Genomic DNA, 15,386 nt, shown 5'->3' on the forward strand with positions numbered 1-15,386 from the left:
CCGTCCGTCCTAGCTGCAGCACTCGCCCCTGTCCCTAACCTTGAGAAGTTGTGGCTTGGGAAATTGCACATTTGGGAAATAGTCACTTGGGAAGTTACCCTTCGGAAAATGCCTTTGGGAAAATACCTTAAACAATGAATAAAAACCATAATCTTTAATTAATCTCTAAATAATAATTTTTCAACAATTGTAGATAATGTTGAAAGAAATGCTTCCAAAGATGAAAAGAAAGCTGGAGAAAGGATCTGATGAACCTGATTCTAAGAAACCAAAGATGGAAGTGAAGGAGGTGAGTGGTGTACAGAAAACAGTTTCTATTTTTCAAATCTATATTTGGTTCGAAAATGCACAACATAATTTAAATAAGTCAATACATAACATTCAAAAAGCGTTTCATCACTTTAAACTCGAACAGTAAAATATCGAAGTATTCATTTAATTAACTTTTTCGCTAGAATTGTAGTCGCGAAAATGTATAAAAGTGTAATGCAATACTAAGTAAATAATTTGTTAAATTGGAGCTAAAAGCAGTATGAAGAACATATGTATCATTGTTTATCGGCTTTTCCTCTTTGAATGAGAACACAAACATATAACTAAAGAAAAAATAAATTTCAAATATTCCTAAATGGGAAAAAGAAACTAGAAAATAAAACAATTTTGGTTAAATTAATAAAAAAATTAAACTTTTTTCTTTCTCTTTTTCGCTTATTTTTATGGCGAAACTTAATGAACCATTCAGAGATTATGAAGTTTCAATTGCCCATTTGTTAACAGTTTAGATTTGTGTTCTGAGGGCAAAAGGTAAATTTTTAACACGTTTTGGATTGTATTTTTTCCTTTAAAGCCGGATCCGTGGATCCATATATTCCAGATTCAGGAAGCCAAAATGTTGCAGATCCAACAGATCCAGATTCTAAGCACTGGCCCTCTCAGAGTGAATTGAACTCTGGATCATCCGATGCTCCGTGATTAATAATGCTATTCAGTACTGGCTAAGTGAGAGATCTTCCCCTTCTGTTAAATCTGTATTACCTTGTTGACTCAGTGCTTAGGATCCAGGGTAAGATGGATCCGCTACATTTTGGCTTCCTTGATCAGGATCTGCAAAAATATCGGATCCCAAATCCGGGTCCAAGAAGCAAAATATCAACCAAAAACTGAAACAAAAATCTTTGGCTCTAATAACCTGAACATTTAAAAAAAGAGATTTAATAAAAAATTTCCTCAGCTCTAAATGGTTCCATTTATAAGTTTTAGCATAAAAAACCGCAAAAAATGTTTTGGACCTGAACATGGATCCTTTTTTTAATGCGGATCCGGATTAAAATGAAATGGATCCCTTCACTGCTTGTTGTAGGAGCCGGAGGATAAGGAGGAGATGAAGAAGCAGAACAAGAAGATGTTCTACTACAGAGATCTACTTCAGAAACATCTCAAGAAGAAAGAGTTAGAGGAACTCCTGGAGTATAACAAGCAGGAGATTCCAGTAGGACAGGTAAACTTCAGACAATTAACAATTTAGAAGAAATTTATTCCGCGGATTTACAAACTTTTTTAGGTATTTTACGCTTCAGAAATGTTGAGTTTGTCATATTTTAACCCGTCATTTCCGTAATTTTAGGTTTTATTCTTCGTGAATTTTCATTTAAAAATATCTTAAGCGGAGAAAAATTTAAGGTTTTATTCTTTAACTAAATCAGAAAATGAAACCTCCCTTATGATTAAATTTCCCCCCCCCCCCCTTACACATAAATAGTTTAAGACCATGAATTTACATACACCATGTTAAGATCATTAAAAAGGCACTTGAAATTATAGCCGCAAGTAAAATGTTTATGTTCAAACTTGTTTCTAATAATACATAATCACATTGTTGCCAATAATTACTGGGTGAAAAAAGAACAATGAAGTACATACATGATTTGTATTTAAGTAATCTGTATCGAACAAAGTACATGATGTGCTCAGGTTTTTTTATTTCAGGATCGTATGCTGGATAGGCTCTGTGACGTGATGACTTTTGGATGCCTAGCTCCCTGTAAAGAATGTTCAGGGGGACAGTTCGTATATCAGGTTCTAAACTTTAGAGGGTTCTACTGATAAGAAACTTTTTCTTCTTCTTAAACACTAGTGCACTAGTTCATTAGTGCCGTTTTTTTGTGTGTTTTCAACCGCTGTTCCCCTTTCTCCTTCTAATGGTTCTAACCTTTGTATTGTAGAGCGGGGTCGGATACAAGTGCCAGGGAGATCTGACCGAGTGGACAAAGTGTACAGTTGTCTCCCTGAACCCTGAGAGAACACCCTTCAAGGTTCCCACCGAGTTCAAGGAGAAGTTTGATTTTCTGTAAGTTTTTTTTGTCTCGTACATAATGGTATAAGTTTTAATATTTTGTTTCTTAAACATGATGGTTTTATTTATATTATCTTGTCTCTTTACTTGATAGTTTGGTTTATATTATCTTGAATTTTTACATGATAGTTTGGTTTATATTATCTTGTCTCTTTACATGATAGTTTGGTTTATATTATCTTGTCTCTTTACAAGATAGTTTGGTTTATATTATTTTGTCTATTTACAAGATAGATTGGTTTATATTATCTGTCTCTTTACATGATAGTTTGGTTTATATTATCTTGTCTCTTTACATGATAGTTTGGTTTATATTATCTTGTCTCTTTGCATGATAGTTTGGCTTATAATTTCTTGTCTCTTTTCATGATGGTTTGGTTTATATTATCTTGTCTCTTATTTAGATTATTATCAATGCATTCATGCAAAATTTTGTTTGAAATATTGCTTTCTTTTCAATGAATATTAAAATCTGGTCTTGTCATATGTATTCAATATTTATGTTTACAAGTAATATCCTCTGGATTTTAATCTATTTATTTCCACTGAACCAAAGAAATGAAATGGAAAAAAGGTTGCTGAATCATATTCCGGATTCTTTTGATTCATTTTAAATGTTGAAAGTGTTCACTGAGATTAAATTAGGGATTTTCAATAAACAGCTGAACCGGGGAAACTAAATTTCTTCACAGGACATGTCATGGGTCCTGGGGTGTTTTAAAGGGACTGTTGTTTTAATTTTAAGTCGTCTTCCATTTAACCTTAAAACCTTTATCAAATCATTAATGTTGAAGATAAAGTCGTTTTTCTTAAATGAAAAATGTTTAGTTATGATAAATTCCTTCATATTGTTTCAGAAGTAACATGTGAAAATCACATTTTAGAGAAACAATAGAAAATAATAAACTTTCAATGAATCATGAATTCTTGATCACACAAAGCTTTAAAGGATACCTTAGTTAATTGGACAATGTTTCGAAAAGGGGATGGTGGAGAAGGCACATTTGATGTAGGGGAGGGGGCTCTGCCTTCATTTTTGGTTCAAATCTTCCAATTTTTTGGCTGCAAGCCTAATTAGTGATCGAAATTCCTTAAATAAAATCAAATTTAATTTTAATGACCTCTAATGACATCCACAAATAGAAAATGTTTCAACTATGGCTTTAACGACCTCTAATGACCTAAAATGACCTAAAATGAACTCCAAAATAAAAATGTTTTATCTATGGCTTTATGCATATCAAACGAAAGATAAGAACCCAGGAAATACCGTAGAAGCCATAAATCCAGTGTTTGACCATCTAATGACCTAAAATGACCTCCAAAAATAAAAATGTTTTAAATATGGCTTTAAGCATATCAAAAAAAGCTAGTACCCAGGGAATACAGTAGCAGCAACGCATCCAGTGTATGACTTTCTAACAACCTTTAATGACCTCCAAATTGAAAATTCCAAATTGAAAATGTTTTAACCATAGTATGTATTTTAAACGAAAGCTAGGAACTAGAGAATACAGTGGCAGCAACAAATCTAGTGTTTGAACTTCTAATGACCTACAACGACCTATAATAACCTCCATGAAAATATTTAAATATGACTTTAGGCATGTCAATCAAACATTAGTAACCCCCAAAGAATCGAGTGGCAGCAACAAATCCAATGTTCGACTTTCTAATGACCTCTAACCATAGAGAATAGAATATATATTAGAGTGGAATTTACTCAAAAAAAGTGTAAAACAGCCATTTTGTTGTACTGTTTCCATACTGGAGGTGTACTTCACATATTTGTGCTATATAACCTTTTGGGCCCTGGAACATCATTTTATAGAAAATCTAAAATTTTTATTAAAAGAAAATCAAATTATGAAATAGGCTGGTTTCATAATTGACTAATGATCATTTCACATAGACTCTATGCCTTTCACTTTACAAACGATGATTTTCCGTTATAACTATAAATTAAATGATGTTTTTTATTCACCTAATTCATTTTATAAAGTTTATTCAACAGCTTTAAAAAATTCGAAATTGAAATGGATAGTCTAGGAAACATACTGTATTATTGTACTCTACTGCATATAATTTGTGAACATTTACATGATTTGTACACTTTGAACTCCCTTTCAGGCTGAAAGGGACTGACAAAATTCATACCGAGAGATTCTTTAAATTCCTCTCTAATAAATATTCTATTCTCTATGCCTCTAACGACCTGTAATGACCTCCAAATTGAAAATGTTTTAAATAAGGATTTATGTATATCAATCAAAAGCTAGGAACCCAGACAATACAGTAGTGGTGTCATCATTGATCTATTTGGATTGCTTTAATCAATAAAACATTTATTTGAAACATGTGTCACTAGTGTTTTAATTATTGTGACTCAATCTGATTTATTTATTTTAATTTTGCAAATTAAAGCATTTACTTTTTATGGGGCACTTCATCACATTTTATTGATACAAAATTTTTTTGTGTAACACATGTTACCCATTTTTGGAGGTCATTTAGGTCATTAGAGGTCATTAGAGGTCATTAGAAAGTCAAACACTAGATTTGTTGCTGCTACTGTATTCCCTGGGTTCCTAGCTTTCGTTTGATATACATAAAAGCCATAATTGAAATATTTTCTATTTGTGGAGGTCATTAGAGATCATTAGAGATCATTAGAAGGTCAAACACTGGATTTGTTGCCGCTACTGTATTCCTGTGGTTTCTAGATTTTAATTGATATGCATAAAGCCATAGTTAAAATATTTTAATTTTTGGAGGTCATTTAGGTCATTAGAGGTCGTAATAGGTCATAAGAAGGTCAAATACTGGATTTGTTGCTGCTACCGTATTTCCTGGGTTCCTAGCTTTCGTTTGATATGCATAAAGCCATAGTTAAAACATTTTCATTTTTGAAGGTCATTTAGGTCATTAGAGGTCGTAATAGGTCATTAGAAGGTCAAATACTGGATTTGTTGCTGCTACCGTATTTCCTGGGTTCCTAGCTTTCGTTTGATATGCATAAAGCCATAGTTGAAATATTTTCTATTTGTAGAGGTCATTAGAGGTCATTAAAATTCAATTTGATTTTATTTTAGGAATTTCGATCACTAATTAGGCGTGCAGCCAAAAAATTGGAAGATTTAAACCAAAAATGAAGGCAGGCCCCCCCCCCCCTACATCAAATGTGCCATCTCCACCATTCCCTTTACCAATAAAACAGGAAAATCTGGGAAATCAATATTATTGTATTATAACTACATATATAAGAAAAGATAAGCTCACATATAAAAAAACAAATTTAATTTTAATTGATTTTGAGAAAGAGGGTAAAACTGAAAGCTAACCTATCTTCTACTAGGTCCATGTATTAGGGAAAGACTGGATTAAGACTCATAGTTAACCTATCTTCTACTAGGTCCATGTATAAGGGTAAGACTGGAGTAAGACTAATAGCTAACCTACCCGGAGGAATACCAAAGAAAGAAACAAATGGATCGTCTGGACAAGGGTAAGTAATGAAGAATAAAACAGTACTTCAACATATTAAACCGATCTTAATTTTTTATCCTAAAGAATGTGCAATTGTACCAAATACTGATATTTTCCCTCTAGCCTCTAGCAGTCTGGGCTCTCCAAGATGAGGGGGTTTTCAGATCCTCCCTTATCTTTTCTAGCCTTAAAGTAAACAAAAAGTTGAAATGAGTTTGCCTAGGAATTCGACAGCTGCACTTCTTCCTCTTCGTAACATGGCCTTTGTCTTCAGTGGGAAGTTTAACAAAGAAAAGGTAAATAGGTTAAGTTAAGTAGTTCATAGTAGTAGATGTACAATAGATTCTAGTGTTACAAAATATCGGGTTATTAGTACTTAATTAGTAGTAGTTGTGTAATGAATATCGTGTAACACGATATTCGTAAACCTGAACTAGGTTGTACATTATTAATTAACTATGTTGTAAAAAACAACATGATAACATGTTGTGATTAGCTTAACTATCTATCCGCGCTAAGCTTGTAAATACATACATTAAAACTTAAGTTATGCTGTATATATATATATCGACGTAAAGCTTGTAATTATGTCGATTGACATTAATATGTTTCATAGATATCTAAATAATAAACTACGCTGAATATATATCGACGTAAAACTTGTAATTACGTCAATTAACATTAACTTGTAACATAGATATCTAAGTACAGATCAGTTGATATAAAGACTCCGCAATGATTACTGCGAGAGAGTAATTTGTCATTGATTAATTACTAGCTATTGTCCGTATTGACATTGACAGCTGGCGAGATCGTGCCCATTGGTTTGGCATTGATAGTTTGTGAGCTAGTGTCCGGTTGACATCGATAGCTTACGAGATCGTGCCCATTGGTTTGGCATTGATAGTTTACAAGCTAGTGTCTGGTTTACTTTGATAGCTGGCAAGATCGTGCCCTTTGGTTTGGCATTGATAGTTTACAAGCTAGTGTCTGAGCTGATGAGAGCCCATTGGTTTGGCATTGATAGTTTACAAGCTAGTATCTAGTTGACATCGATAGCTGACGAGATCGTGTCCATTGGTTTGGCATTGATAGTTTATGAGCTAGTGTCCAGCTGACATCGATAGCTTACGAGATCGTGCCCATTGGTTTGGCATTGATAGTTTACAAGCTAGTGTCTGTATTGACATCAATAGCTGACGAGATCGTGCCCATTGGTTTGGCATTGATAGTTTACAAGCTAGAGTCTGTGTTGACATCAATAGCTGACGAGATTGTGTCCGGGTTTAGACATTGACAACAAAGTGAAACTGAGTTGTACCTGGATAGATACGGGTTTGAGAAACCCTTATGGAGTAGGACATTTACTACAGTAGAACCTGTATAGTAGTACTAGCACACAGTTTAAGTATAGAGGTACATTATAGTAGTACATAGTACAGGTGATTGAAGGGGAGTATATCAGATCAGTTAAAAGTAGAACAGGTTGAAGGAGAGTTTAGTATATTGGATAGTAGTAGAACAGGTTGAAGGGGAGCTTAGTTGATTGGATAGGAGTAGATTTGGTTTAAGGGGAGCTTAGTAGATTGAGTAGGAGTAGAACAGGCTGAAGGGGACTATAGTAGATGATTGGATAGGAGTAGAACAGGTTGAAGGGGAGTTTATAAGATTGGATTGGAGAGTAGAATAGGTTGAAGGGGAGTAGAGGAGATCGGGTAGGAGTAGAACAGGTTGAAAGGGGGTATACTAGATTGGATAGGAGTAGAACAGGTTGAAGGGGAGTATACTAGATTGGAAAGGAATGGAACAGGTTAAAGGAGATTAGAGCAAATTGGATAGGAGTAGAACAGGTTAAAGGGGAGTAGAGTAGATTGGATAGGAGTAGAACAGGTTAAAGGGGGTATACTAGATTGGATAAGAGTAGAACAGGTTGAAGGAGAATATAGTAGATTGGATAAGAGTAGAACAGGTTGAAGGGGACTATAGTAGATGATTGTATAGGAGTAGAACAGGTTGAAGGGGAGTTTATAAGATTGGATTGGAGTAGAATAGGTTGAAGGGGAGTATAGGAGATCGGATAGGAGTAGAACAGGTTAAAATGGAGTATTGTAGATTGGATAGGAGTAGAACAGGTTGAAAGGGGGTATACTAGATTGGAAAGGAGTGGAACAGGTTGAAGGGGAGTATACTAGATTGGATAGGAATGGAACAGGTTAAAGGGGATTAGAGCAAATTGGATAGGAGTAGAAGAGGTTAAAGGGGAGTATAGTAGATTGGATAGGAGTAGAACAGGTTGAAGGGGGTATACTAGATTGGATAAGAGTAGGACAGGTTGAAGGAGAATATAGTAGATTGGATAAGAGTAGAACAGGTTGAAGGAGAATATAGTAGATTGGATAGGAGTAGAACAGGTTGAAGGGGAGTAGATTGGATAAGAGTAGAACAGGTTAAAAGGGGAGTAGAACATGTGGAAGGTAAAGATTGAAAATATTAATTGACATGACGAGACGTATTTGCTGAAAAAGCACAATCTTGTTTGCAAAGGAATTGAGTCTTTGTCACAAACTCTGATTTTCTTATCACTATATCTTTGGAACCAAATGTTGTAGACCTTAGATATTTCAAACTATGAATTCTGTTAAATCAAATAATCAGAGTTTGAAATATCAAAGGTTAACAACATCGGGTTCTAAAGATATTGGGGTTTAAATATTTGATTTTGTTACAAAGACTCAATTCCTTTGCATGAAGCGAATTCAATGTACTAAATCTTATGTTATTTATTTAGCTGCAGAAGAAGATTGAGGCTTTGGGCGGAAAAGTAGGGAATAGAGTAGACAAGGGTACAGTTGCTCTGGTAGCAGACAAAGGTAAGATTCTTTATTTTAATAGACAACAATGTTCAAAAGTATCCTTTTGTGTACTATAATTAATGTACTACAATGTTAAAGAATTCCATGTTTTAATTTCGAGGGTTTCATATATATATCTATATATATGATTCAAATGTATTTATCAAAATGAGTGTAAATTACTGAAAAAAAATTGTCAAAATTATGTTGTGGCCGAAAACTTGATTTTATATGAATTTGCTTTATGCAACAGTTCAACAATCCAAAATATTGTTTCAGTGCTGAGGATCTGGATCCAGATCCGTTGGATCTGCAACATTTTGGGTTTCTAGATCCTGATCCGCTAAAATATGCGGATGGACGGATCCAGATTCAAGGAGCAAAATATCAACCAGCCTGCTTATAACTAAATTTTACAAAATGAATGAATGGATCCAATTTAAACTCGAATTGGATTCTAAGCAATGATTCTTAAGTTTCTTCTATTTTTTACTTTCTTTGTTCTCTTTTTTATGTTTCTTTTTCAGAGACGCTTGCAGAAGCCCGGAGTAAGGTGAGGGATGCTAAGAAGGATTCTGTACTAGTGGTTGGTCAGGAGTTTATAACTGCTGTAAAGGCTGAAGGTGTTGCTACATCCTTGAAACAGGTAGACATTTCAGATTCTGCAGCTTTAAGACCGTTAAAAAACAGGGAAATGCGGAAAGACCAAAAAATTATTTTCTCAGCTTAAAGAAATTTTGACGTACCTTTTAAAAGGAGTGAAGGCATAATTTCACGTGACCCTCTCTATTCAAATAGGGTAATGTCCGATTTACTTACAACGGTCTCTTTAAACCTTTGTCTGTTCATAGAGTACAGAGATCTCTGTGTGTAAATGTATTGAAAACCTCTTGAATTCCTGTTAAACCTGGTGTTCGCTGCGTACAGTGTGAACTCATCGCACCTGATCCGTTACTTTTATCACTCGAAATCACCGAACTTTTCCGTTTAAAGCGGTTTTCAAAAATCCGAATGAAAATATTTTTTTTTTCTGCCAGGTCAAACATATAGGGTGGTTGAAAATGTTAGTTGGTTGAATTTGGGCCCGCGTGTTTTAGAAAATGACTTTTGCCTCATAATAGTTAAACATACTTTTCTTCCTTGTTTACTAAATGATATTTTTGCAAAATAAATATGTACAAGTTAAAATAGACTGTCATTTATGCAAACTCAATTCTAATTATAACATGTAGGACAAAATTATAATTTCTTATAACTAAAAGCCAGGCTTCTACAATATATCTCAAATACAGTCTAAGGACGGGTTATTTGGATGTTTAAGGTCAGGACACTGTGTAGCCTTTACAAACCCGCCCATCTGTTGATCCACCCTATAGAACTACATGCAAACAAAGTGTTCAACAATTAAAATCGTTTCTGTAAATAGTTAAAGGACAAGTCCGACAAGCTTTATCAGCCAAGTTTAAAGGGTACTGGTATCATCTTCCCATCGTATGTATGGGAGCTGGGGGGTGCCGGAGCTCATGGGAGTTAGCCCCGATGGCGGTCTGGACTCTCCAAGATGGGGGGGGGGGGGTGTTCAGATCCTCCTTTATCTTGTCGTGTCGGGAATAAGACACGTCACTCTACAAATTGAGGGTCACTTAAAATTGCGCCTACCCTCCCTTTTAATATTACAATTGTTCATAAAATAACTTCCTGCATAGAAGGAATTAGACACTAGGAAAAGACTGTGTTTTACCACACCTTGTACCTATAAGTTTGTTGTAAGGGCTTAAATGCTATTGAAAGAAAATTTGAATTTGTCAAAATTAATTGTGATTGCATTTTAAATTAGTTGCACAACTAAAATGCATCTTCAGAAAAGCAAATTTTCGTTTTCTCCGAATTTTAAAACGAATGCGCAATGTCCTGGGAGGGTATAATTGAGAAAATACATTTATCAGGGGGGAGGAGAGGGGGGGGGGGTAGGTCACCACATTTATATTTCTCTCAGAATGGGAAAAAATCCTCAGTTTATTGATTTTATTTTTGAAAGCTTATTTATTTCTAGCATGCGTTGTCTGACTGGGGCGTAGAAGAGGTGCAGGAGAAGGTGAACAAAGCTCACAACACCGGACTTCCGGTTAAACAATCATGTAAGATTACATCGACATTGTGGGGTTATAATTTACATTTCCTGAGAATTAATGATCTTTAGAGAACTCTTGCGTTCTTTTTTTCAAGGATTTATGCCTAAAAGTTAATCTAATTTTTCCTTCAATGATCTAGAGCTGGTAACTTTTGAATAAGTTGAAGTCAGAGCAGAAACCTTTTTTTCCATAGGACATTTCTCTTTGAAGTTCGGAGGGTTTAAGGTTTTCTAAAGCATTCATTGAAATTAATTATTTCCATTCAAAAGTTACAAGCTCTGGTTTTTGTGTGGAAAGATCAGATATAAATGCATTGTTTGGTTAAAAACCAGGAACGTATGAAAATTGATTAATATTTTTATATTAAAAAAGTCTGATTATATTATTTTAGCTACAATGTTCCAGTCTAAATCCATGCCTAAATCTGTAAAGTTGAAGTTGAAAGGAGGAGGATATGTCGACCCAGATTCAGGTTTAGAGGATAAGGTAAATCCCTCCCACACCTCCATTTAGAAAATTGATATTAAATGCTATTTAAAAAACTACGTGTCTTATCTTGCAACTTTTTAAGCTCTTCCCTGATTAAGAAATTTTCTAATTTTACCTATATTCTTTGAAAAATTATTTTCCTGGGGGGGGGGGGGGGGGGGGGTATTTTTAACATTATATCGTCACTGCTTAGACTTGTTCATTGTACACCTCTTAAATCACTTTATGGTCAACCATGATTTCATTTTTATTATCATGAAGTGTAATCTGGGTAGTGAGTAGTGTACATAAAGCTATCTGTTTCAGGCACATGTGTACAAGATTAAAGATGCTGTGTACAGTGTAGTTCTGGGCAGCGTAAATGTACAGGATGGGAAAAACAGTTACTATAAGCTGCAAGTACTGCAACATGACAAGAAGAAAAAGTAAGAAATCTTTTCAAACGAGGAATTTAAGTGTGAAAAAATGAAATCGGATGTTAAGACTTGCCACTAAAAGGTGTGGAAATTTTTACTGCTTGAGATAAACTTAAAATAAATATTTCATGTTTTCTCTTAATTCTCATGATTGATCTCCTCTATACGGAAATGGTATTTAGATGGTATGTTTTTCGAGCCTGGGGTCGAGTAGGAACCACCATTGGAGGAAACAAACTGCAGGTTAGTAGGACGTTAAGTTCCTCCAGGTGGTGCGAGAGCTGAGGCAGAATTACAGCGTGAACCACAATTGATAAGACTTCAGAGACGACTGTACGTAATTTATTAACTCTCTTGTCAACTTTTGCTTTTCTCTGTAGAATTTTCGAATAAAAAAATAAATGCGAAACCCAAATTCAACCTTAAAAACGAAGCAATCCAATAGCTTTAGGTCGTTATTAAAGTCTCATCCGTCGTGGGTAACCCCGTATGTAGTGTAGAGCTTAGGTCCATTTTCATGAAGATATGAACACTTTTTTACAAGAAAGATTTTCAAACAAAAAGTGTTCCTACTTTTATAAGACGAAATACTTTATTAGAGTTAAAGGTTTGGTATGTTTTTAACTACTATGTCCTAATGCGGTCTTCTTTATTTTATACATCCTCAATAATATAAATATTAAAAAAAATGTAAATCTAAGATAATGATGTAGTTGTGCATGCTATGATGAAGGATTTAAATCTTAATACGCCGGAGAGCCATGGCCGCCTACAGATTAATATAAATAGAACTATTGGTAAATAATTTACTTCTTATTCGATATTTGCTTTTTATCAAAAATTATATTTCCAAAAAGCTTCACTAAAAACATACTGTTCTGCTCATCTAAAAAAAATGTAAATTGATGTACAGCTAACTAGTAGTTTACAGGTAGGTATCGGTTAAAATGAATGAATAATAATGAAATTGTGAGAACACCGAAAAATATTGTGGCCCCTTTAAAGTTTATCTTTAGGATTTTGAAGATTTGCACGAGGCGGTTCGAGACTTCGAGTTTTTATATGAAGAGAAAACAGGAAACAGATGGAAGAACAGGAAAGAATTCAAAAAGGTAAATAAAAAACAGATGATAATAATGTTAATAATCACAGTCAACCTTTATTCTCTAACGGAATAGGCTTCAGACCATTTCATTTAAGTTCCAATGGACTAACTCAGTGAAGAGCTGAGTTTAAATTTATTAATCGGAGACCAGCCTATGGTTGTTAGCCACGGACCCAAGGGATTACAGGAAGATATTTTACGAATATGTCTTGAGGGCGGAACTTTTGTCGGAGTGTATCGCTAATCTTGAACGCGTGATCTTGATATCTAAGATCCCTGAATTAAAGATGACCACCACTTGATATCTAATATCCCTGAATTAAAGATGACCACCACTTTATATCTAATATCCCTGAATTAAAGGTGACCACCACTTGATATCTAGTATCCCTGAATTAAAGATGACCACCACTTGATTACAAAGAGAAATTACTCGAAACCTGCAATGCTTGATCCCAAGGTTCAAAACACAAAAAGTTTTGAATTCTGTTCAAATTTTTATTGTTTAGTTGCCTGGAAAATTCTACCCACTCGAGATAGATATGGGAGAAACTCTGGAAACTAAACTGGATCTGGAGAACAGTAAATCCTTGCTGCCTAAACCAATTAAAGAGCTCATCACCCTCATCTTTGATATAGGTAACAGAACACTTCTAATCGTTAATTCTTTAAATGCAGGTCGAATTGGGGTCAAACATATAATAAATGAAATAGAAATAAGAATCATTAACTACCTTCGCTGTATGAACCAAGCCTTTAACTAGCTTATTTTAATCTATCGCAATTTTAACATTTCAATTTAAATTCCGTTTTTAAAAATAGGCAACTGAAAATTATATACTTTATTTTTCAATCGCACATATTCTTAACAAATATTTTATTAATAATCTAAAAGAATTTGAATTGTGAGACATTTATAACAAAATAGAAATCTAAAAATACCATTAGAAATAATCTTGTGAGTCGATTATTGATTTTAGATTCAAGCGTTTTATGCATTGCGCTTTTAATACTAGCTAACCCGTGGATGATTTTACCGAGTTCCCCCAAAAAATTTGAGACAAATTGGTCAAGGGGTTGAAAAAAATTTGAGGCAAATTGGTCAAGGGGTTGATGAGTTATGATCGGACATACAAACAAACAGAGAGAAGAATACTATATATAATATATATAGTTAAATTGAATTGAATAAGGATTTGTCTCATTTATTTAGAAAGTATGAAGAGAGCAATGGTTGAATTTGAGATTGATCTGACAAAGATGCCCCTGGGGAAACTTAGTAAAGCTCACGTACAGAAGGAGAGAGTAACTTTCATAATACATTTATTAACTTTCTTCTATTTAAAAGTTACTATTTTCTCAAGCTTGTTGTGTTGACTGATCTTTAAATTTTATCTTTACATCTCGAGTGATGGGCATTGGGCAATAATTCGTTTTTAGAATTTAAAATAAGGTTTTTTACTTTAAAAGGCACAAAACGCATAATCTGAACTCGTTAAGTTCAGAATTTTAAAACTGTATTTCGTAAATATGTGTTTTATTAAACTAAGCTAAATTTTTATCCTAAGAGAAAAAATGGTAAATGTTCGTTTTTTTGCATTTACTTTCTCTAAGGGCCAAAACTTGGCATAGTGTATCATGGAAAACAAATGTTTAGAGGAAACAATTTAAAAGTTTGTCAAACCTATTGAAAGCAAACGTTGAGAGGAAACATTTTTAAAAGTTTGTCAAACCTATTGAAAGCAAACGTTGAGAGGAAACAATTCAAAAGTTTGTCAAACCTATTGAAAGCAAACGTTGAGAGGAAACATTTTTAAAAGTTTGTCAAACCTATTGAAAGCAAATGTTGAGAGGAAACAATTTTAAAAGTTTGTCAAACCTATTGAAAGCAAATGTTGAGAGGAAACATTTTTAAAAGTTTGTCAAACCTATTGAAAGCAAATGTTGAGAGGAAACATTTTTAAAAGTTTGTCAAACCTATTGAAAACAAATGTTAAGAGGAAACAATTTAAAAGTTTGTCAAACCTATTGAAAGCAAATGTTAAGAGGAAACAATTTAAAAGTTTGTCAAACCTATTGAAAACAAATGTTAAGAGGAAACAATTTAAAAGTTTGTCAAACCTATTGAAAACAAATGTTAAGAGGAAACAATTTAAAAGTTTGTCAACCCTATTGAAAGCAAATGTTTAGAGGAAACATTTTTAAAAGTTTGTCAAACCTATTGAAAGCAAATGTTGGAACAATTTTCAAAGTTTGTGGAATCTTTTGAAAGGTGATTTTTTCTTTTCTGTCTCAATTTAAGTTTAGGTCAAAATTAAATGGTTTCTGCGCATCTCGTCAGCCTAACTAATTTTAAGAATGTTACTCTGGGTTCAGGCCTATGGTATTCTGACAGAGGTTCAGGATATGATCAAGAATGAGTCTGGATCGGAGGCAAAATTTATTGATGCCACGAACAGGTACTAAAACTTTTAGGGGGGAGCTCTGATTTCGAGATAATGAATGACAGAATTTAAAATTTTAAGTTTTTGTTTTCGGGGATTTGGCCTTCTC

The 15,386-nt window shown here is 33.9% G+C and overlaps 1 protein-coding gene across 1 annotated transcript in view; it reads left to right on the forward strand.

The window, feature by feature from the left end:
- Nucleotides 1–15,386, forward strand: part of LOC111710988 (poly [ADP-ribose] polymerase 1) — a 30,408-nt gene that overhangs the window by 2,619 nt on the left and 12,403 nt on the right. Inside the window, exons 7-22 of the mRNA XM_023485199.1 lie at nt 194–289; nt 1,361–1,498; nt 1,987–2,076; nt 2,223–2,347; nt 5,766–5,858; nt 6,063–6,135; nt 8,628–8,709; nt 9,219–9,337; nt 10,745–10,829; nt 11,215–11,309; nt 11,619–11,737; nt 11,911–11,971; nt 12,745–12,840; nt 13,343–13,472; nt 14,047–14,132; nt 15,210–15,292. Of these exons, the coding sequence (XP_023340967.1) occupies nt 194–289; nt 1,361–1,498; nt 1,987–2,076; nt 2,223–2,347; nt 5,766–5,858; nt 6,063–6,135; nt 8,628–8,709; nt 9,219–9,337; nt 10,745–10,829; nt 11,215–11,309; nt 11,619–11,737; nt 11,911–11,971; nt 12,745–12,840; nt 13,343–13,472; nt 14,047–14,132; nt 15,210–15,292 (1,571 nt within the window). The remainder of the gene's footprint in view (nt 1–193; nt 290–1,360; nt 1,499–1,986; nt 2,077–2,222; nt 2,348–5,765; nt 5,859–6,062; nt 6,136–8,627; nt 8,710–9,218; nt 9,338–10,744; nt 10,830–11,214; nt 11,310–11,618; nt 11,738–11,910; nt 11,972–12,744; nt 12,841–13,342; nt 13,473–14,046; nt 14,133–15,209; nt 15,293–15,386) is intronic.

The sequence above is a fragment of the Eurytemora carolleeae genome, unplaced genomic scaffold (genome assembly GCF_000591075.1).
Source record: "Eurytemora carolleeae unplaced genomic scaffold, Eaff_2.0 scaffold610, whole genome shotgun sequence".
Classification (NCBI taxonomy): Eukaryota; Metazoa; Arthropoda; class Copepoda; order Calanoida; family Temoridae; genus Eurytemora; species Eurytemora carolleeae.